Genomic DNA, 23,662 nt, shown 5'->3' with positions numbered 1-23,662 from the left:
GCTGTAGTGTAAGCATCCCTCCCCTCTGTCATCTGTAGTGTATACAGTACGCAATGTGCCCTCGTCCTCCTCCCCGCAGTCAATGCCTGGGAGCAGGATACTTTCCACACATTCCAGGAGCTAGATCAGGCGCGAAGGCGGCGGCAGCCGGCCCTATGCGCCACAGACGTCACTACTGAGGTAATCCTGTCCAGAGAACTTTTTAAACAGACAGCGCCTCGCACGCTGCCATTGGCTGGCTACAGAGACGGAGCGGTAACAGCGACATGATTGGTTAAACCGCGGCTGGCATAACGGGCATATCGAGTCGTGCAACGCAGGCGAGAAGATTCTATTGGCTGGTAGCGGCGGTGGCTCCGTGACGTCAGCTTCCTGGTTGTGCCAGAGCTGGGGAACAATAAAACGGGAACTGGCGATCGCCTCGTATCTTCCGTACGTGTACGGTGAGTGCGTCCGCGGGGCGGCTACTGTGCTCTGTTGTGGCCAGCTATTACCTGTGCTTTATATTGTCATCTATTATTTTTTCCTGTCAGGCTGTCTTACCGCGCTTCGCTATTCCAGACCTGCGCCTCTAACTCGCCTCTGTAAATAGTTTTGATTAAATGGATCTATTGCACATTCCTGGTGCGAATGCCCCAGGGCGCACATTCTTGGGCGACTGTCCCAGGGGTAGGGGTAGGGGTGGATTTAGTTTGAAACAAAAGAAACTTAAGCTTTAGAACCCCTGAAGCAACTTTTTTTTAATGAATAATTTTTTCATAAAAATATGTATGGGGTTGGTTAAACCCAATACACACAGGGCAATTTTGCCTAAGCTACATGCTGAGAAACGTAGGCTAGGGAAATTGCCCTTGAGTTTCCCAGTGGCTAGATTGCATGTATGGGCAATCTGTGCTAAGTCACTTTGTTGATGCGCATATATGCGATCTGACTAGATCTTGACTACAAGTGGTCAAGAGCTAAATGGCCGATGGTGATGTATCATGGGACCACACACATGGAGCGATCTGTGCTTAATTTCTAATCGATCTAGACAAAACGCTTAAAACTAAGGCTAAAATCGTCCTGTGCCTATGCCCCCTAATGGGGCCTACACACAGGGTGATGTGTACCAGCGATATGAGAAATGTAGATTGCTCACCACATAGCAATGTGTGCTGAGTGACCTGTCGGGGCCAGTGTTCTCCGGTGAGGACACCGGTGATCTGACTAGGGGTTCCCAAACTTTTTGGAATCTTGGCACCCGGAAGCATCAGAATTATTTTGCGGCACCCCTAGGCTACAGGTTTCTCATTGAGAAAGTTAAAAACAAATATTAAGTTAAATATATTGTGTTTACATCTCATCCTTAGGGTCCGTTATGTGGTAATGGACAGGATTCACTTCTGTTTGTGCACAATTTGACTATTATGTTGGACATAAATAACTTGAATTGATCCTGGACCACCAACCCAGGGCACCCCTGCAAGTCCTCCAAGGCACCCCAGGGTGCCACAGCACACAGTTTGGGAACCCCTGGACTAGGTGTATCATTCATGCATGGTTATAGTTCGTGACCAATAACATTATGTAGTGCAGCATAGCGGCTATTACAGCTTGGGTGCATGATGCTTCGTACCATGGGAGTTGCTCAGAGTTGTAGCCAAGCTCTGTGATTTGAACTCTGTAAATAATGTGAAAAGTGTATCCCTTTTTAGGGCGCATACACACTGGGCTATATGCTGTCTGATTAGCAGTCTTTTGTGACTATGCTAGGTTTGATGTGTTACACATCAAACCTAGCGACATCATGCATGTTAATGAAGACTGAACAGTGACCATCAATTAACATTGCCCCAGTGTGTACAGTTCTGGGCTAATGGGGATTTGTTCTGATGGAGATTTTCTGGTCCTCCTGATGGAGGGGGACCTGCAAAAGATCACACAGTAGTAGACCAGCACATGCACAGATCTTCTAAGCCCTTGATGGCTAACCTTGACACTCCAGCTGTTGTTGAACTACACATCCCAGCATGCTCTGCATCAGATTTAGCATTGCCAAAATAGCAAAACTGAAGCAGAGCATGCTGGGATGTGTAGTGTCAAGGTTAGCCATCAAGGTTCTAAGCAATGTAGTAACGTACTACTCTGAATCAAATCAAAATCTAATAATCATTTATTGTCACCACAACATAAAAAAATGCATAAGTGAAATTCCAAGGAAGGAAAAGAAGAGCAAGAAATACTCACAATTCACATACTACAATTCAAACTTAAAATAACAGATGGGGAAAAAACTATTCCGCAACTCACTAGTACTGCAACCTAAGCACCTAGACTGTTTCCCAGAGGGCAACAGGGAGAAAAGAGAATAACAAGGATGGCTAGGATCTAAAATAATTGTATTAGCCTTAACTTTTCCCCTATTTATAAAAATGTAGGCCATCCTAAGCAAGGGTTGGCCAATGACTTTTTCTGCGGCCTTACCTATCCTGTCTAGGGATCTCCGATCATAGAACTTAGAATTGCCATACCATACCGCAATGGCATAAGTCAGCAGACTCTCCATTACACAACAATAGATATTCATAAGTATTGGCCTAGATCTGTGATGGCTAACCTTGACACTCCAGCTGTTGTTGAACTGCTACAGTTTTACTATTTGGCTATGCTAAAACTGATGCAGGGCATGCGTAGTTCAACAGATGGAGTGTCAAGGTTAGCCATCAAGGGCCTAGATAATCTCCCCGCTGCTCGCAGTCTCCGCTGGGAAAAAGGTGTCGCTGAGGCTTTCCAACTGCTATAGCGTTATGTGAGGACCAAGACAGATCTTCAGTAAATGTAATCCCCAAAAATGTAGTATTAATAACCCTCTCCACCTCCTCGACCATTTAAAACCAGCGATCTGATGGTTGATCTTCTAAAATCTATGACCATCTCCTTTGTCTTTTTACCATTTAGGAGTAAGTTATTAACCTCTCCCCATTTAATCAATTGCTGCACCTCCATTCTATAACTCTCCTCCCCCCACTGATCAAACCCACTACTGTGGTATCATTAGCAAATTTAACAATGAGGTTGGACATCGACAATTATGTACAGTATGATTGAATGGTATTTCCCACAGTACCTTTAAGACTTAAGTGACAGAGAAGTAATTTACCAAACACTTCTGCTCCTCCACTTATACACATGAACAGTTAAAAAGATTACATTCCTTCTGATTGTCTTTTGGTACTCCAATTACAGACAGATGGGGTTCTCGATCCTCAATTATTTATTATTTCTTTATTATCATTTATTAACAGTTTCTTATATAGCGCACACATATTCCACAACGCTTTACAGAGAATATTCAAACATTCACATCAGGGAGACTATACAAAATGCGCACAGTTGGAGCCATGGTGGGAATCGAACCCATGACCTTAGTGCTTTGAGGCTGTACAGTATATCACCAAGATACACAGCCTGGTGTGATTTATTTTCTAAAGTTCTGTGAGTGCCGCCATCTACAGCCTACGTACAACAGGTATACTATATATACCTAGGAAGGCACCTGGGCATGCAAACCTTCTCAAGTCACAGGGGAGGCGAGGTGCCCCCTTGGGAGCAGGAGCCCGGCGGCTGATGACTCCATTGCTTCCCAGAGTTCTGCCTCAGTTCATTACCTTTTAATTATTCGATTCCCCTGGAAGGCATTTTTTATATAGCAATATTTCTTTAATTAAACGTTATTACACTATGCATATTGTATTCTTTTATATGGAATATCATTATTGAAGATCAAGAACCCCATCTGTCTGTAATTGGAGTACGAAAAGAGAAGCAGAAGGAACATAGGGGTAGATTTATTAAACTCGGTGAAGTGATAAAATGTCTGGTTTTTTTCACCGACCCATCAGCTCCTACCTGTGAAGCTACAGGCTTGGTTTGATAAATGACAGGTAAGAGCTGATTGGTCGGTGATAAAAACCAGACAGTTTATCACTTCACTGAGCTTAATAAACCTGCCCCATAACCTTTTTAACTGTTCATGTATATAAGTGTAGGCGCAGAAGTGTTGGGTTATTTATTTGTCTGTACACTAATCTGATTTAGGCTATCAGAGCCGTGGGGCAGGGGGTTGGGATCATTTGGTCTACATCATGATGGCCGACACCATTAAGTCGACATGGAAAAGGTCAACATGGTTTTCATTAGTTCAACAATGTATAGGTCGACAGTCAAAAGGTTGACATGGGGTTTTTCTACTGGTTTTTTTACCTCAATGTCAACACAGTCGAAATGGACGCAGTTTAAAGTGCACCACATCCCCTACGTACTGCACCTTTTGTTTATACTGTAGTGTAATAAATAATTTCTTGCATAATAATGTGTTCTCATATGTATGCTGGTTGTTTAATAACTGCTGAATTTGTTATTCTGATAAAATGATCATTTTCTGTTGTTTAGATGGATGGAAGCGGATTATCGCCACCATTGGCATTGAATGAATATTTATTGCAAGGCAGTGTATCTTCTTCAGGAGCACGGTGTATGTAGAACGTTTGCTTATTCAAGTGCCTTTTACAAAAAAAGTATCGGTAACATACCATAAACATAAATATTGCTGCTAGTGAAACGATGCTGTCATTTTCATCATGGTAGTCATGGGTTTAATATACAATGTAAACAAGGGGGTAGACACTGTGATAATTTGCGCTTGGAGCAGCTGGTGGAGAAAAACGCTATTGTGGTGTCCCCACATTACGTTTAAACGATTGCAACAGTGATTTTGTGTGAAACACAAAAAGGTGCGTATTCTCTGCCTGCGCTTCAAATGATAGGAGACTTCACGTTCCTGATGTAATGGATAAGTCTTCTCTTCTCCACCGCAATATAGCTCTGGAGGGTTCAGAGTAGTCTGGTATTCCCAACAAGGTGTTTAATGAGAAGATCGCAAGCAGCCCTTCACCATGCAATGGAGAGAGGACTAGATACCGTACATCCCTGGTAGGGGATAAGCGTCTCCTCTTCTCTGTTCTTCTAATAGCATTGATTGGAAGTGATGATGGCAAGTAATCTCTTGTCACTCCACTCTCCGGAGCTCAGTCTAAGGGCAGTATTTAATGAGGGTTATTCGCCATGGTCTACAGCGTATGTGTGCTATTTTCATGCTGTAAGGTGAATCTTTTTACTGAAAAAGTGAATCACCCTATTCAACGTGCAATATTCGCCGACGGCAAACAGTGAATGACAGACAATTCACCGTCTGATAGTCTCCGCAATTCACTGTGGTTTTTCAATATGATTAACCATGAGTGTATGAACCAGTGATTTTCGCCGTGTGTCACCGTGTAGCAATCGCCATCTTTTTATGGTGAAGTGGAATGTGAACTTTTAAATAAAGGTATTTTTTTTTTTTAAATTTGGTGTAAAAAAATCAGGAATTTTATTCTGTGAAGGGGCATGCTATTTGTATTCATGTGCTTACAGCAGGGCTCGACAAACCCCGGGGGCCAGGTCGCCACGGCGACCAGATTCTGCTTCCTGGCGACCAGATTTTCTTGGGGAGGAAGCAGAATCTGGTCATGGCGGGGTGCACTTGCGGTAACAGCCAGACAGAGGGGCTTTCAATCTACCTGGCGGTATGAGAGCTAGTTCAGATGTCCATCCCTGTAGCTGCTTGTGCCTTCCCTGGCAGCTCTGCAGAGAACTGAGCCGCCTCACTGCCGAGCACCAGAGCTGCCCGCTCCCGATAGCACCCCTTAGGCAGCCAGAAGCCCCTTCCTCCGGCGCAACTCTCACCCTGCTGCGCGGTCAGACACTCAAAGCCTGTCTGTTTGTGCTGCTCTCTCCGTCACTCACTGCCCGCCGGAGAGAGTGCACCCGGCGGCACAGACTGCACTGCAGGTCCGGGTCCACCTCCGCTCTGTGCTAAGCGCATGGGGAGATCTCAGACACTCCTCCACTCCCAAAAGCGGCACTGGCAGTGAGGCCTCGCTCCAACACATGGACCAGAGGCTAAGACTCCTGAGAGGGGGAGCTTCTGCTGAGGGGACCAGGTACTAAGCACAGTGTGTGTCTGGGTCAGGAGGAGAAGATCTGCGGGCTGCAGCACAATATGTGTCAGAGAATAGGCTCTGCAGGCTGCAGCACAATATGTGTCAGAAAAAAGAGGCTCTGCAGGCTGCAGCACAGTATGTGTCAGAGAAAAGAGGCTCTGCAGGCTGCAGCACAGTATGTGTCAGGGAGGGGAGGCTCTGCAGGCTGCAGCACAATATGTGTCAGGGAGGGGAGGCTCTGCAGGCTGCAGCACAATATGCATCAGGGAGGGGAGGCTCTGCAGGCTGCAGCACAATATGCATCAGGGAGGGGAGGCTCTGCAGGCTCCAGCACAATATGCATCAGGGAGGGGAGGCTCTGCAGGCTGCAGTACAGTATGTGTCAGGGAGGGGAGGCTCTACAGGCTGCAGCACAGTATGTGTCAGAAGGAAGAGACTCTGCAGCCTGCAGCACAATCTATGTTAAGGAGGAGAGGCTCTGCAAGCTGCCATATCAACCCCTATCCCCTCTCACAGTACAGGCTGCTGGGCTGCCTAAAGAATGCATCAGCGCACAGCGCCAAACTTAGGAAGAACCCATATGTTGCATAATATGTAATATTCATTACGACATTTGGTATTATATGTGATGGGCATTACAGTGTTTGGTATATGTAATGGGCATTATGGTGTGTGGTGTAATATGTTTTTTTGTAAAAAGGGGGATAGCGAAATTATACCGGTGCACAGGTTATGAAGTTCCAAAATATGATGGTAGAAGATATGTGGTGTAATATGTCATAGGTATTACGGTGTGTGGCATAACGTATAATGGGCATTATGGCATGTGGTATAACATGTAATGGGTTTTGTGACATGTGTAAAAGGCATTAGTGTAAATTTTTGGTGCGCGGCTTTGGCACGCACTGTCCCTATTTTTAGTTTGTCTGGCTCCTACTTTTTCATCCTGGCTCCTAGATTTTAAAGAAATTTGTCAAGCCCTGGCTTACAGCACATGAATATATGTTTATATTCATTCACAGCCAGCAGGGGGCCGGGAGCCGAGAGCGGCTCATTATATATTCATATATTCACTGCTCCCGATCATTACATATGCACGATCGAGAGCAGTGCAAGCGGCTCCCTACCCGGTCCCCTGCTAGCTCTCCCGGGGGGGCAGCTTGTGATGCCTAGGTCCCGGGGAGCCCTCCTCCCCCCACATACATTCTGGGGCAGGCAGGGAGACTTCCATCTCCCTGCCTGCCGCTTTCCTGCGGCGTCCGCCACAGGGGTTAAGAATCACCGTCAGGGGCACTGAATACTGTGACAGCGAGGGCTGGCAGCGAAGGCTCCAGCCCTCCGGAACACGGTGACAGTGCAGCGAATCCTAAACAGGATTCGCTGCACATGCCGATTAATGTAATTGAATACTGCCCTACAGTATGTCTGCTGCTCATCGTGAAGACTGAGCTCCGGAGAGTGTGATAAGTGTAGTGCTAGTGTGACAGAGTGTGTCTTGTCCCTGTGCTGACTGGTCGCCTGAGACACACCCATAGTGGAGGGACAAGAGATTATTTGCCATCATCACTTCCAATCAATGCTATTAGAGGAACGGAGAAGAGGAGACGCTTATCCCTACCAGTGATGTACGGTATCTAGTCCTCTCTCCATTGCATGGTGAAGGGCTACTTGCTATCCTCTCCTTAAACACCTTGTTGGGAATACCAGACTACTATAACTCTAAACCCTCCAGAGCTATATTGATGCGGAGAAGAGGAGACTTGTCCATTACATCAGGAATGTGAAGTCTCCTTTCATTTGCAGCGCAGGCAGAGAATACGCAGCTTTTTGTGTTTCACACAAAATCACTTGCAGTAAATTTACAATGTGTTTGTAGCTCTTTCAAATACAAGATGGAAAACTAGCTTAACCACTTGAGTGGTATGGACATTTTCCAGGCTCAGCTGCGCTGCTGCAGCGGGCTGTCCTGGAAAATTTCCGGGCATAACACTAATATCAAGGTGTGCGCCAGTGGTGTCTGCTGCTGTGCACTACTGTCACATCACCTGTCCAGGCAACCCCCACCTCCCCTCCCATCGCTGCCGATCGCCTCTCTGCTCCGGCGATCACCGGCCCCCACCACTATTATTTGCAGGCGGCAGGTTTGGGGGGGGGGGGCTCAGGAGCACTCAGGAAATCAGGCACCCGAACATCCCCGAGCCTGCCACCTGTGGTCACTGCTGTGACTGACAGCTGGGGCAGCGGCAGAGGAGCTCCGGTGTACAGTCACAGAGTGGAGGTGAAGGGGGTGCCCAGACAAGTGGGTGGGAGGGAGCCTATGCTCTGTGGTGGGTTTTGCTGGGGCAGGCAAACCTGCCCTGGTAAGTTTGCCCTGCCCTAGCAAAACCCACCACTCAAGGGGTTATGGGTCCATTTATCAATTTGCCATTCTCCTGATGCCTGGGTCGGGATCCAACGTATTGGCAATCGATTTGCCAATTGTGACTGAAAAATGATGGGAATCGGTAAGATAGCGATTTTTAACATGCTTGGTTTGACTGATCCCCGACAAATCGCCAAAGATGGGGTTCCGCTGATCAGCAGGTTGATTGGCATCAGGGAATCAACACAAAGATGTTTGAAAGTTTTAGGATTGCCAAATAGCAAAACTGTAGAAAGGCATTCTGGGATGTGTAATTCAACAACAGCCGGGGGGCCAAAGGTTCCCCATCCCTGATTTAACCCTAGAGAGCTGTGAAAACACATCTACATAAATAAGACTTGGATATGAAGTTTCAAATACAGTGAGAGTGTTTAGAAAATGCCCTGAAATCACCCTGTGTGTAGGTCCCATAAGAGTGACACCAGATAAGCAGTGTAATGTTACCAGTAGAATATTAAATTGTTCAAAATGAAATGTAATATTCTGAAAACTTTCACACCTCTTCTCTTCTCAGCCATGGATGTGATTGTGTACTTAATGAATGATGAGGCAATTCCGCTTACAGTGGATGGCCTTTCAGTTATGACAGCACATGAGTTACACCGGATCATCCGGGACACTCACCATCTCCCTGATACTGCACAGGAAGTGTTTGCCTTGTGGCTCATCTCTCCGCTCCTGGGTAAGGAGGATACAAATGAAAGCGTCATGTTACATGGCGAAACTCATAGCAGTGATGTGTACTTGTTTGACATTTCATTTTCTCCACCAGAGGTACAACTTAAACCCAAGCATCAGCCGTACAAAGTTTGCAGACAGTGGCATGATCTCTTGTCCCGTTTTACAAATTGTTCTACAGAGGAACTTCAGCAAGGTATTGCTTAATTGAGAATTTACCTTTGTGGTAGTGGCAGTAAGTAGTTGCGTTTTTTTTTCTTCTTTTTTTCTCCACATATATATTATTAGGGCTGCTGGTTGTGATTATGTATAACTCCATTCAAGTCTAAAATACAGGACGATCCAATATTTCAAAGTAGATTTAATTTTTTTAGCGCTGAGTTTGCAGAATAAATCTTCTCATCATATATATCCAAAGCAGAATGTCCCAAAAGATAAAGGAACAATAGGGAAGTACAGTCATTTAATTCACAAAAACAGATTTGTAAGATCCACACAAAAATCCACATAGATACAGGTTAAAAATCAGTAATCCTAAAATGTATACATCATCCATACGGACGTGGTATATGGTAGATAAGCAGCAAATTACCGGATGCAATGTGAACTGAAATGAAACTGTTCAGTAAATGTAAGGTTCAGTGGCAACAACCCCGGGTGATATTCACTGGTCGCAGGGTAGATGTTAACAGCGTTACCGGATCTGCCCTCCGTCTCCATGTAGCCATGATACAACCGAACGATGCGTTTCTAACCTTAAAGCAGGGTCTTTTTCAAGGCCTTTCCGAATGCTTCAGTGGTATTGTTGTGGGGTAACGTGCAGCGGTCACTTTACATCATTGTGTACAGTTACTTTTCTCTGATAGGGGGAGTGATTCTAGGTCCCACGGTGATTCATCAGTAACTTGTTATTCATGTCTAAATTAGAGCTTTCATTTGCTAAAGAAGGAATGCCTTAAGCACAGCCTGCAAGATTGACAGCACACCGTCACATTTACCAGTTTAGGTAATGCCTGATAGTCTGCGCATTATCCTCCTTATGCTCTATAGGAATAATTTGTTTTTTTCCTGGTCTGAATTGCACCCATCTCTGAGTCAGGCCTACGCTGAAGCATCCTCACTGCTGTACGGATCTCCACGCCAAGCCACACTGGCTCCTCTTCTTTCAGCTTAGTGCCTTCTACTAAATAGCATTCTGCTTTATGTATACAGTTGCCACCAATGGCCAAATGAAATAGCCTCAAAGTTCCACAGATGTGTGTGGTGCAGGTCGAACACTGAGGTTTTTTTTTAAAGGGTCATTCATTTACATGGCATACTTTTGCTTTGTAAATGACTGCCCCTTTAAAAAAAAACTCAGAGTTTAGACAGCATACTGTACGTCCGCCGAACTCTGAGGCTGTTACATTTGGCTACAAGTGTTTGTAGTGCTATATGGGGGAAATTACAAAAATACACCTCAATACACTATAAAAATGCTAAAACAGACCGTAAAACAAAAATAAAATTCAATGGCACCAGAAACAACTAACTGTAGCACTTAGTAACTCTGTCATGGGAAGGCATTGAATGTAAGCTCTCTCATGACATGAGCAAGGCCCTGTATTCGTTTTCATGTCTGCATTTATATTGCCTACCTTCTGTATTTTGTTATGTATGCCCTTTTTTTTGGGGGGGGGGGGGGGGTTGCTGTCTGGTGCTGCAATGCAATTGTAATCGCAACAATGAAGAGTATTAAAAGTATTGTTCTGTGAAAATCCTTTCTGTAAACTTGTATTTCAGCCTTTATACTTAACTACTTAAATGATGTACCCTACCCTTTGAATCATTTTATATGCAGCTATTAATAGATCTATAACTCTCCCAGTTAAGGTGTCCTTATTCAGGGTGTAGCTAAATAGGAAATTTATGACCAGCTAATTTTGGGACTTTCTTGTTGTAGCTAATTTGATTACATGCAACATTGTGCAACATTTATTTTTGTTCTTTATTCAGATGAACCCTCCCTTCAGTTTCGCAGAAATATCTTCTTTCCTAAGTCCCGAGAACTTCAGGTGAGTTCTGGTTCTATGTATGTACAGTAAATCTTAGAGAAGTTCTACTTAAAGTTTGTAGGAGAAAGGAATGACTACTGTTGGAATGACACACACGGTTTTTAGTACTCAGGACTAGTAATTACAACTACAGGTTGAGTATCCCGTATCCGAATATCCGTTATCCGAATTATTCCGAAATACGGACATTCCAGAAAGTGAAAAAAAATTATTTTTTTGCTAAAAACTCACTGGGGACATTTGTAACAGCATCACTGGGGACATGATATGTAACTGGCACTATATATGTGCAAGACAATGATTGCTTGGCATTCAAATTCAGTGCTGAGATAGTACACACATTTTGTTTCACGTTTTGAAACCTTGTTTTTTGAACAATTAAAATATATTTGTGTGTATTTTATGTGGTAATAAAATATATTTGTGTGTATATTATGTGTTTATACAGCATAAATGCAAGATACTTCAAAATACATCATTGAAATATTAAAATATTCCGAAATACGGAATAATCCGTTATCCAAAATTCTCCTGGTCCCGAGCATTTTGGATAAGGGATACTCAACCTGTATATCTATATCTAATATAAATCTACCTCTTTGTAAACCTTTTCTTTTTCAACTCCATGGCAGCCATAAGACCTTAAGGTATGGGTGATTAGTCCTATATATGTGTTTGTGCAAGAACATCAGCTCCATCGGGAGGTTAAGAGGTCAGCACATCACTTAATGCAAAACTCCCATGTCTGCGCCGCGCCGCACCACCCACGTCCCGGTTCCCCCTCCGTGTGCTGAGTCCTGCTTTATGGGCCCAAGAGCTTTGATGGGATATTGTGGTTCCTCCAGTCACATGGTGGCGTGCCTCCCGTCCTTTTGGAATATCTGAAGCAGCGTGGGTGACCACTTTCTATGGCAGGTCTTTAAAGAGGTGGCTTTCCTCCAGAATATAGTGCCGTGAACCTGAGTATAAACCTGCGAGTACAGGAGTATGGGTCATATGGTCGACAGTATTAAGGTTGACACATGGGCTAGCCCCTTGATGGCTAACCTTGACACTCCAGCTGTTGTTGAACTACACATCCCAGCATGCTCTGCTTCAGTTTTGCTATTTGGCCACGCTACATCTGATGCAGAGCATGCTGGGATGTGTAGTTCAACATCAAGGGGCTAGGTCAAAAGGCACGGCCGCTGCGCTCACCGTACTTTAGACACCGGGGCTCCCTACGCTCTGCACACTATCTATTTTCCCACCACGCCCTAGTGGATGGTAGGGCATGAAATACCACCTACAAAAACTGTGAAAACCCCATGTCGACCTTGGCTCTTGTTTACCTTCAGTGGTCGACCAAATGCATGTCGACCTTAGTGCTGTTGACCTAACGACCGTATACCAAGTCCAGGGTGCAGTTAGACACCTATAAACTAGATGCTCCCTGTCCTGTGTGTAAGTTGTGGTAGGTGTTTGTAGCTTTGCAGTAAAATCATTTTATGGTTCTAAATAGATAAATACTAAAATTTTGCTCAACTAGTTCCTGAGGTATTGTTCGCCCCGGGAACTCACCCAAATTAGTTGCAACAGAGGCCAATATTTTTGCCAGGACTGATTTATGGATCCTTGATTTGGCTGTGAGATCAAGGAGATGAGCTTTTGCCAGGTCCACACACAGGATGAGGAGCACCTACTGTATTTTCTATGCTTTTAACTTAACTCTGGATTCACGTTTTATTTTTCTTTCTTCATATCCATCAGTAACGTATCCTTGCTTCCCTCTCGTGTCTGTTTTTACACAAAACAATTCAGTACAACCTATCAACTTTTAGTTCTTGTAGGAACTCGGCACGGTCATGCTCTGTGCAAACTTGTTCTAGCAAGTTGGGATTAGGCATGTACAGTAACTGTGTGTAAATGAGGGGAATGGACTGGAGAAGCCAGAAGTAATTAAGGCATATTCTATGTGGGCAATGGTGACCTACGATGTAAGCAAAGTAGCTATGTCATTATATCTTCATATCTTTACCAGAGATTAGCTTCCAGCTGTGACATTGCTGCTGCTGCTGCTGCTGCTGCTGCTGCTTCTGATCAGTTTTCCGAAAAGCTGTTTAATGAAATATCTTTTTTTGCACGTTATTTTTACTTGTACTGTTATAGAGGGAGAATAAATTAGTGTGGTGAGCGCAGCGAGCCCGCAAGGGGGGGCATCCACGTCCCCGTCCCCCCCCCCCCCCCTTGTCAAGATTCCGGCGTCAGGATTTTGAACGCCGGGATTTAGAAACACTCCCCTTTCTAATAGGTTTTCAGTTTGGAGTTGAAGTGAATTATCAAGTAAAAGTTAGTTCTATAAAATGATGGTGGACATGGCTTGTCCCATATGATGCATTTTGATTTTATATCCATCCCCCTTTTTTTTTTATTTTATATTTTTTATATATATATATATATATATATATATATATATATATATATATATATATATATATATATATATATATATATATATATATAACTTCCTCGTTAAGTTTTAACAAACATTGCTATGTTTTAATTTGCACATATATCCTGTATATGCCGGTGGAATGGCCTTTCAAGGCAAATTTTCCCCAAATCAAGCAGTTTTAAATAAGTACATTTTCTGTCATTAATGTTTTGGGATGTTCTGTAATACATTAAACGTGAACTGTCAAAGTTTCTAAATAATATTATGCATATAAGATAATGAGGTCAATTTGCTAAGTTGTGAGTTCAACCTATAGCAACCAATCAGATTCTATCTATTGTCTTCTAGAAGGTGCTAAATAAATAAGAAGTATAATCTGATTGGTTGCTTTGGACAACATTCTATCTTCAATAGAACTCCCATCTTAGTAACCCTAATGGGATATATTCAATTTTGCAAGCTATGACAGCGAGCAGTGCTGACTATATATTATTTTCTAGAATTCATTTTCTAATCCTAGGCACACCTTCAGAAATCTGTTAAACTTCAAGAATATTAAATTATAATGGTGTAGATGTATTATGCCTGGTAAAGTGATGAAGTGGAAGGTGATAAAGCACCAGCCAACCAACCAGCTGATTGGCTGGTGCGTTATCACTTCCACTTCATCACCACTTTTTTCTGGAGTATGTTGTTTTTTTGGTAATTTAATAAAATTTGAAGTGAAAACCAGTTATTACAGTTCGCTCTTGTTCTACAGCTATGTAATGAAGAAATATTACGGCTGCTGTATGAGGAGGCAAAGTACAATGTCCTGGAAGGAAGGTACCCGTGTGATGTAGAGGATTGTGAATTGTTGGGTGGTCTAGCTTGCCGGCTAGAACTGGGACCATATAATCAAGAAAAACATACACCTTCTACATTAAGGTATGATATTATGTTTCCATATTATCACTGATTTTTTTTTTTTAACACATACCAGAGAGATAGGGAAGTGATTCAGATAAGAGAGGTGCGAAGTCTGCCTTGCATCAAGCTTCTCCACCAACATTTGTTAATTCTAAGTATTTCCCATTAATGAACAACTGCTCACTGCTGAATCATATTCAGCTAGTGTAGAAATAGTTTTTTTTTTCTTCTTTTGGTGAAGTTCATTAGAAGCTTCGAAACAGACAAGAAACCGAAAGGGCATCTAAACTAGTGTTTTTATTCAAAATGTTTAATGCCAGCGACACATCCAGTGCTAATGCTTAACTCCTTTGTTTTTTTTGTGTTTGTGCATTTCACTGAAAATAACTTGTATGTTTAGTCTAATGTTTGGTTTTCTTGAAATATTTCAAATCATATTAAAGCCTAATAACTTTGGTTTGTTAGGGGTAAATTTACTAAGATGGTAGTTCTATTGCAGATGGGATGTTGCCCATGGCAAACAATCAGACTCTACTTATGTATTTAGCACCTTCTAGAAGATAATAGATAGAAATTCTATTGAAGATTGGATGTTGCCCATAGCAACCAATCAGATTCTATCTATTATCTTCTAGAACAGGGATGGGGAACCTTCGGCCCTCCAGATGTTGTTAAACTACACATCCCAGCATGCTTTGCAACAGCTTTTGCAAGGCCAAATAGAAAAACTGTAGCAGGGCATGCTGGGATGTGTAGTTCAACAACATCTGGAGGGCCAAAGGTTCCTTATCCCTGTTCTAGAAGGTGCTAAATAAATAAGTAAAATCTGATTGGTTGCTATGGGCAACATCCCATCTGCAATAGAATTTCTATCTTAGTAAATTTTCTAGGTTTTTTTTTCTCTAGGTTTCTAATACATAACAATGGCCCTTATTCTGATTCGGTCGGTACGGCCCGCGTGCGGCCGTACCGCCGATGTTTGGACTCTGCACATGCGCAGAGGTCAATCTGCGCATGTGCAGCCCCCTTCGCCGCAGACGTATTTCGTCCGCCGCAAAGGGGGCGTATAGGGGCGTGAGAGGCTTCATGCCCTCATTTCCCTATGTGTACGCCCCGCGTTTCATGGGCGTTCCCATGCAAACGCGGGGCGTATGCATGGTAATGAGGGCATGACGCCCTCATTACCATGACATGGGGGCGGAAAGCTGACGTCGCCGGATGTCAGCTTTCAGCCCCCATACAAGCTACCACACGGACGATTGTCCGTGTGGTCTTAGCTTGCGGGAGCTGCCGCGGCGTGCGGACCTGCCTTCGATGGTCGACGACCATCGAATGCAGGGGGCAGCTCCCACCATGGTGGAGGCGTAGCCTCCACCATTTTAATGCGGATCGCCAGCCGTCCGTGTACGGACGGCCGTGGCGATCCGTCTGGTGGGCGGCCCTTGGTTTGTGCGGTCGGAGCCCCGTGTGCGGCTCTGACCGCACCAACCAGAATAAGGGCCAATGTTTCACAGTATTGTTATATAAAACATGATTACTTTTTTTTTTTTCTTTCATTAAAATGTTAATGCAAACAAAGCGGGGTTTTATTTTTTTAAATGGGGTTTTTGCCAACCCTGCTCTCCGGGTATATGAAAAAAAAAACACTCCTTGAATGAAAAATCCTACTAACTCTCTTTAGGGTGGGGACAATTTTTTTTTCCCTTCCATAAAATAATTACGCCAATATTCAATTATCCACTGTTAATTTCCACTGTTAAGCTTTAGCTTTTGTCTGTTTATTTCTTAAAGTCTTTTACTTATATTAACATGTTGTATATTTTAAATCCAACTCATAATTCAAGGTGAATAATGGTATTTAAAATATCTTAGGGCCCCCATACATTAGGCCAGCTTGTCCTAAGGACAAGTCATCCCTGACTTCCCCTGAGCTCCCGAGGGAGAGCTTGATAAGAGTTGGCACTTGATATGCTCTTTATTACATGTGATAAGGTGTGATTTATTACATGTAACCCGGGGTAGCGGCAGGAGAGCAGGGTCCGGGGTAGCGGCAGGCAGGTACCAGAGAGCAGGGTCCGGGGTAGCGGTGGGAGAATATAAAAAAATCCTATTCAAAAGACTGGGCGGCCGCTGATTTGCTGAGCTCTCATCCAGTCAGCGGCTGCCTAAGTCTTTTGAATAGGATTTTTTCTATTCTCTTACCACTACCCCGGACCCTGAACTAACTATCCCAGTGTGCAGGTGCAGCACCCTATATTCCATTTTCTGCAAATAGCCTGCCCCATATGTGTGCTTTTCTTCACAAAAGACCAACAGTCCCACTCACTGTGAACTCCATTCTGGTCTGGTGAATAGAACGGTAGGTAATGTGTTTACATTATTGGCGCCCTTGTGTGGCTGAACCACCAGGCACGGAGTATGTGATTTAGGTAAGTTGCTGAATTTTCCAGCAGGGGTTAAAGGCCCATACACATTGGGCGACTTTGAGATGAAAGGTGCTCAAAAGACCAACTTTGAGTGGCTTTCAGCTCAAAGCCGCCCAGTGTGTATGGCCCGGCGATGAGCGGTTATGCACGCTCCCACATAATCGCCGGGAAAGCTGCTCCTCTGCTGGAATTACCAACAAAGGAGTGGCTTTGAGGGAAGGCTTTGCATAGCACTGCGCTATGCAAAGCCGCCCGCCCCCAGCTGACATCGCTGGGCAGGGGGAAAGTGGCTCAGTGTGTATCGCTGGGCATAATCTCCCAGTGTGTATGGACCTTAAGTCCTGCATAACCAGTGTACAAGAATCAAGGTTCTGCTACTATTTCTTTATATAAATAATATTTAAACCCGTATTTTCCCTCACGTAATGTATTGTATTTTCTTTCTGCTTCTCTTTCAGGCCCCGGTTGGAGTATTTTCTTCCGCCACATATATGTAAAAAGAGGAATGGGCTCCTGACTGCATTTAAGAATAGAGGGAATCGGCAAGCAAGTTTCGAGCAGACTCTGCTGAACACATATAAAACGGTTACAGAAAACATTTCATGTGGAGAGGGCGAGGCAGAGAGTTATAAGGAGTATCTGAAGAAGTGCCATGAACTCCCGTATTACGGGTAGGAAGATCTTGGGTAGCTAAAATGGAAGAGCAATAATGAAGTATGGTATTTGTTACATTGAGCTTTGCCTTTTTTATTTGCCATCAGGTGTGCGTTTTTCTTGGGTGAAGTTGAAAAGCCTACCCAAGGAATCCTGAACAGGAATGGACGCAAGACTGTATCTGTGGCCATTAATATGGAAGGGGTCTCTGTTATAGATCGAAAGGAAAAGGTATATCTAAAAGAACATCAAAGGCTCTTCTTTCTTTTATTTCTTTTTGAGAGCCAGATGTATCAATCTTCAATAAAGTGATAAAACAGAGTTACAAGGAGTTAAAGAAATCCAGGAGAGGGAACTACCCATACCCCCCCCCCCTCCTCCTATTTGTATTTCTTTAACCCCTTTTTTAGCATTCGGATGACTGCTGTCAACTGCCTTGATAAGGGCCCATACCTCGAATCATTGGTATTACATTTGGGAGGGCTGCTTCATTGTACTACTCTGTATACGGCACCCCAGCGGACACCTGATAGAGATAGATATATATCCAGATGGAGTGCCTCTAAGCCAGCGCTGGGAATCACCAGATTCCCTTGGCTGGCGGAGAGGCACTCCATCCGACGGAGACCTGCGAGCGTCTCACAATCGCATCCTTGTCAACATGGCTGCGGGGAGCGCTTTCCCTTCCTGTCTCCGCTTCAGGGAGATGGACAGGGATCGGGGGAAGTGGCGGAGGGCTCCGTCGCAACGGGGCTCGCGTGTGTGTGCATGCGTGCCCTCCTCTGGTGGATGATGATTCTATCACCAGGGAGCTGCTCCATCTGTATATCTTTCTGTAAGGTGCTAAGTAAGTTATTTGTAACCAGAACAAGAGAGGAAAGAGACTGGAATAATATTGTAGTCCATATAAGTTTTCCAACATACGTTATTGATTCTTATTAGGTTAATTTCACCCTTTTTTACTAATATGGTGTCTCTCCCCCCTAATCTTTCACAGCATATTTTGATAAGCCTGAAGTTTTCGGAGCTGTCCTGGGATCATACCTATCCAGCTGAAGAAGAGCACATCCTTTGGCTTGAATTTGATGGTGACAATGAAGGAACGCCAGTTAACAAGTTGCTTAAAATTTATTCCAAGCAGGTAATATTTCTTAACCCTTTTTTTATAACGACCAGCCTTGTGTAGGTCCAGTTCTCTGTATAGCTAACTATCCATGGCTGTGATATATTATAATGTTTTGCTAGAAGTTTTTTTAGGAAATACATTTAAATCTACTTTTGGCCGGGGACAATAGCCATGCCTTTATAGGTGATCTATCTGCTGTTCAGTGTTGCCGTTACTTTATTTACCAAATACCTTTGCCCCCATGAACCTTCGTATTCTATAAATGGGTCTTCTTTTATTTGGGTTTAAAAAAAAAAAATACACGATTTTAACGGATTATTGAAATAGATTCACCTACATGTCTTCTTCCAGGCTGAGCTGATGAGTGGACTGATTGAGTATTGCATAGAGCTTGGCCAAGGTTCCGAGTTAATGACTGCAGACTCTGCACCCCGGAATCCACAAGTGTCTGAGAAGGGCAACAAATTACGTAGACAAGACAGTGTCCTGTGTAACCGCATGAAGCACCTCACTACTATAGATTATGTTGATGATGGTAAGACAATCAATTATTCTATAAAGATTGCATTACCTTCCTATACAACTATGCTAAATTATAGGATGCTTACGTAGGTCTTCTAATGTGACCGTACAAGATATTAATGCCTTTCTTTTTTTTGTCCCCAGGGACTGAAATCAAGCGTGTGAAGCCCAAAAGAGCAGCATCCTTTTTCTCTCGGCAATCTACTCATGGTTATGCATCTGTGCAGCCTTCTGACATCTCTGGACAGAGCTGACCCTTTCATTAATAGATCACAAAAGCCAAAATGACTTCTAAAACGCTAAACCCTTAATTTTCATTGTACGGACCAAGACGAACGTAATAGCCCTAATTGTGCCTTATAATAACACTGGTGTGCCTGCAGGGGATGGCCCAAGACAGGGCTGCCAACAGGTCGGCTGTGCCCGGTTATATGGAGGGGGCGGGGCCACATCCCATTTTGAAAACAAAATAAACGAGAGGGAGAGAGAGACCAGGCTGCAGCTGTCTCTCTCCCCATCTCAGCATATGGCACTGAGCAGTGTGTGCTGAGCTGGTGAGTGAGGCAGTTCTGCATCTCTCTCCCCACTGCCCTGGCTCCCTGCAACAGTGAAAGGGGGAGCGGGCCCATGCCCGGGTAAAAAGTGCCCGCTCAACCGCCCCCTCTTGAAGCCACTGATCAGATTGCAGAATGTATAGTTGGATTTACTGTTCTGTTCTAAATTATGTATGTGTCCTCCTTTTTTAGAGGAGTTTTTTTTATTTTGCACAGCAAATGTGTAATCTGTCACCAACGAGGTTATTTGTTTAAATAGTCATCAACACAGACAATGATCTCCTCTCCTATGAATTCAATTCTAGTAAAGGAACCATCAACCACATGATATTAAGTTAAAATAATACATTCAAAGTTAATGTTGGTGGTGTTAGAGTTTAATTCTGATTGCATTTGTTTAGCTGCTGGGAAACCAAAAATAGTATTTTCTTCAGATCTATGCATTCATCTCAATATTTGGAATTGCTCTTCTTATATAGCCACTTGTATTGCACATGCAGTTTCCTTCCTTTGTTCTAGCCTTTATTGATCAGAAGGGAATTCATCTTTTGAAACATTGTATATATTGTTTTTATACAAAATTGATTTTTGTTCACTTGATTCTGAAATGAATAATCCAAACAGTCACTTTTACTTGTATCTGAGAAATCATTAAGGCCTATTTTTCAAATGACGGCCCAGTAGTTCAACTGCTTGGGGCAATCGAGTCTTTCCGTATCCTTACACAGTTGATTGGAATTTGTTTACTACTTGTTCTTTAATGTTAATTTGGTTTTAGAAACCAAAGAGCATTTTATGTACTTACACACACACACTCACGTTTAAAATAATACTTTGTATTCCCAATTTTGCGCTATAATGCACTAACAGTCAACATTAAAACGTTATTCTGCCTACATATTGTGCACGTAAATACGAATCTTTTTCTACCGATCCACCATCATATGAAAAATTATAGCAAAATGGCTTCTCGCTGTACTTCTTGACTACTGTGGTGAAGTATTTTCCTAGCACTTGTTTAGGTACAAAGTCACTCATGGCTGCTCTGTCTATGAGTAAAGGTGCGTACACTTTACACAATATCATTAACGAACAATTTCATATCGTTAACAAGTTTCCCCTTGAATTGCCTGTACTCCTGGACAAACTATAAATTAACAATATCGTTCAGCAGCCGCATCCAGGAGCATGCGGTTTTTGACGAAATATTTTCTATTTTATATTATTGACTGAATAATGTGTACGCACCTTAAGACTGTATTATCTATTACCTCAGGCATGTCTTGCAATAGTTTCAGCTTTATCTAATAGCAAAACTGTGGCAAGGCATGATAGGATTTAGATTCACAACAGCTGGAGGGCCATAGTTTGGACATGCCTGTATTACCTTATTTGATAGGTTAATGTTATCATTTTTATACTGTAATGTCATTTGTACTAACAGGGATTGAAAATAAAGACTGTGTGTAGTAGTGTTGTCCAGAGAAGTGTTTATTAAACAGCAGTAAGAACAAACCATGAACACCATGTAGGACTGTGGCCAGGGACAACAGCCATGCTGCCAAGATGGCCACCACTAAATAATCAGTGACATCTTTCAGTATTTAGAATATTGGGATTCTGACAATCTGCATGGTGAGGGCAGGGATTTTGTAGCCAAACCACTCCCATTCATTACCAGATTTTCAACCAGCCCATCAGACTTTAAGCCCTTATGTGCAGGGTCTTCTCCCCTCACATTCTCTTTTTTTTTTCTCCACTTCTATTTTCATCTTTCCCCCACTGCCAACAACCTTTCAGTTTGGCCACCCTGCTGATTATTTGGGTACTATGGCTGCTGATGCAGCAATGTTTGTGAACCATGTTATGTTTGTATTATCAGTAATTGTCATCTTGTTTGTTTATAATGTGTTAGTGTCTGTACTTTGTGCTGCAGAACCCTTATGGCACAATATAACTAAAATACAATCATAACTAGTTGGATGGTTGGGAAAATAATCTAAAAGTGTATGGACATTTTATGGTATTTCAGGGTGTATTTAGCAAGCAAGTTTTAAATCCTGTGGAAATTTTAATTCAGGCATTACAACTATGGGGTATATTCAATTAGTGTCTGATCCATTTCAACATTTATTTGTCAGAATGGATCCGACACTACCGATTCAAATCATCAGCCGGCCAAGACTAGGTGAGCGGCGGCAGGAGCCAGGACCGCTTCGGGTGAGCTGCACTCACCCGGCCCAGAGGTGTTACGGGTAAGCTGGCGAGTTGCTACCCAGCGCCGTCCTCCCTGCCTCAATCCGACTTTTTTTAAAGTTGGATTGAGATTGTCGGAAATGGAGCCAAAACCTGTCGGATTTGGCCCGTTTCCAACAAAAGCATGTGGATTAGTGGCTATTCTGCCAATCCACCTGTTTTTCGACAGGTCAGAACATTCCGACCTGTCGGAAAAAAAAAAGCAGCCAGAATGAAATAGGTCGGAATCCCTTCTGTCCTAAATCTGTTGGAAACTGCCATCTTTCCGTAATTATAAATATACACCTATGTAGGAAAAGGTTGAAGAAGAGTAATCTGTTATATTTTCCATGAATGCCTACCACATTGCATTGTATAGAGCAGGCATGTCCAACGTTGGCCCTCCAGATGTTTTGAAACTACACATCCCAGCATGCTTTGCAATAGTTTTAGCATTCTCTAATAGCAAAACTGTTGCAAAGCATGCTGGGATGTGTAGTTTCACAACATCTGGAGGGCCATTGTTGGACATGCCTGGTATAGAGTAAGCCATGCCTCTCTACAGTTCTTTAACCCCTTCAGTGGCAGGGGTATTTTTTAGGGAGCACTGCCAACTGGGCAAGTTTTTATTTTACGGGGAGCGTTCCCTAAAAAAACCAACCCACTCTGTTTCCAGGGGCCGTGCAACGCCGCGCACTAGATCAGCCTTTGCCCCCCGACAACCTGGCTGTGTGTGGTGTGACGTTACCAAGGTCACGCCGCACACAGCCGGGGGGGGAGGGGGACCGGGCAGCGGCTGAAGCTGAGCGCAGAGCTGATCTCCGCACTCAGCGGCGGTGCCCGAAGAAGGGCGCATAGACAGTGGTGTTCCCCAGGATTTTCCGGGTGTGCCAGTCTGGGCATAGCCCGGAAAATTCTCGGGAGTGCCAGCGATAGGGTTAATGTTTCTGCTGTTCATATAGCAGAAAAATGTTAAGACTATCCTTTCTTACATGTAAACTTTGTTTAACAACATCCATGAATGGCTTTATATGAGGAAATTTCTGGAGGTCTTCCACAAACTGCAGATACAGATGGACCAGGGTACTGCTGTATGCGCGTACTAATGTCTCCAAGTATATATGAATACATATGTAATATGAATGAGCCTATAAATACGCACACACTATACATTTATAGTTCATGATGCATACACTTTTGCTTCACAGAGCTTTTTAATGTCCGTTTCTGTTAGAATACAATATGGCAGTGTCAATAATGTGTTCTCATGTACCCTGCCAAAGAGCTGTTTGATCAGACAGCAGCACCATAGTGCTGAAGGGGAGTGCTCCGATTATCGAGAGGGGAACTGTAAATCAGGGGTGGCCAAACCGCTCCTCGAGATCTACCAACGGTCCACAGTTTTCATGTTACCTAGCTGGGGCACAGCTGTCGTCATTACTGTCACATTTTAAAACCTGCTGCATTTATTCCTACTATAGATCCACAGGTTGCCTGAAAACATGCATCGTTGGTAGATCTTGAGGACAGGTTTGGCCACCCCTGCTGTAAATATATTCTCGTATAGCAATGTACACAAAGTGAAACATTTTAATAATCACAACTATATTGGCTGAAAATAT

General features: G+C 43.4%; 1 protein-coding gene across 1 annotated transcript; it reads left to right on the top strand.

The window, feature by feature from the left end:
• Positions 1-220: 220 nt before the first annotated feature.
• FRMD8 (FERM domain containing 8) lies at positions 221-21,277 on the top strand. The gene is made up of 11 exons (XM_083165208.1): positions 221-443; positions 4,435-4,516; positions 8,963-9,130; positions 9,221-9,322; positions 11,122-11,180; positions 14,375-14,541; positions 17,408-17,620; positions 17,711-17,834; positions 18,601-18,744; positions 19,081-19,264; positions 19,396-21,277. The coding sequence occupies exons 2-11, from the start codon at positions 4,435-4,437 to the stop codon at positions 19,503-19,505; spliced, it is 1,353 nt and encodes a 450-aa protein (XP_083021334.1). The 5' UTR covers positions 221-443; the 3' UTR covers positions 19,506-21,277.
• The last annotated feature ends 2,385 nt before the right edge of the window (positions 21,278-23,662 follow it).

This window comes from Crinia signifera, chromosome 11, assembly GCF_055691185.1.
Source record: "Crinia signifera chromosome 11, ASM5569118v1, whole genome shotgun sequence".
NCBI lineage: Eukaryota > Metazoa > Chordata > Amphibia > Anura > Myobatrachidae > Crinia > Crinia signifera.
This window is presented reverse-complemented; position numbering and strand designations above follow the sequence as displayed.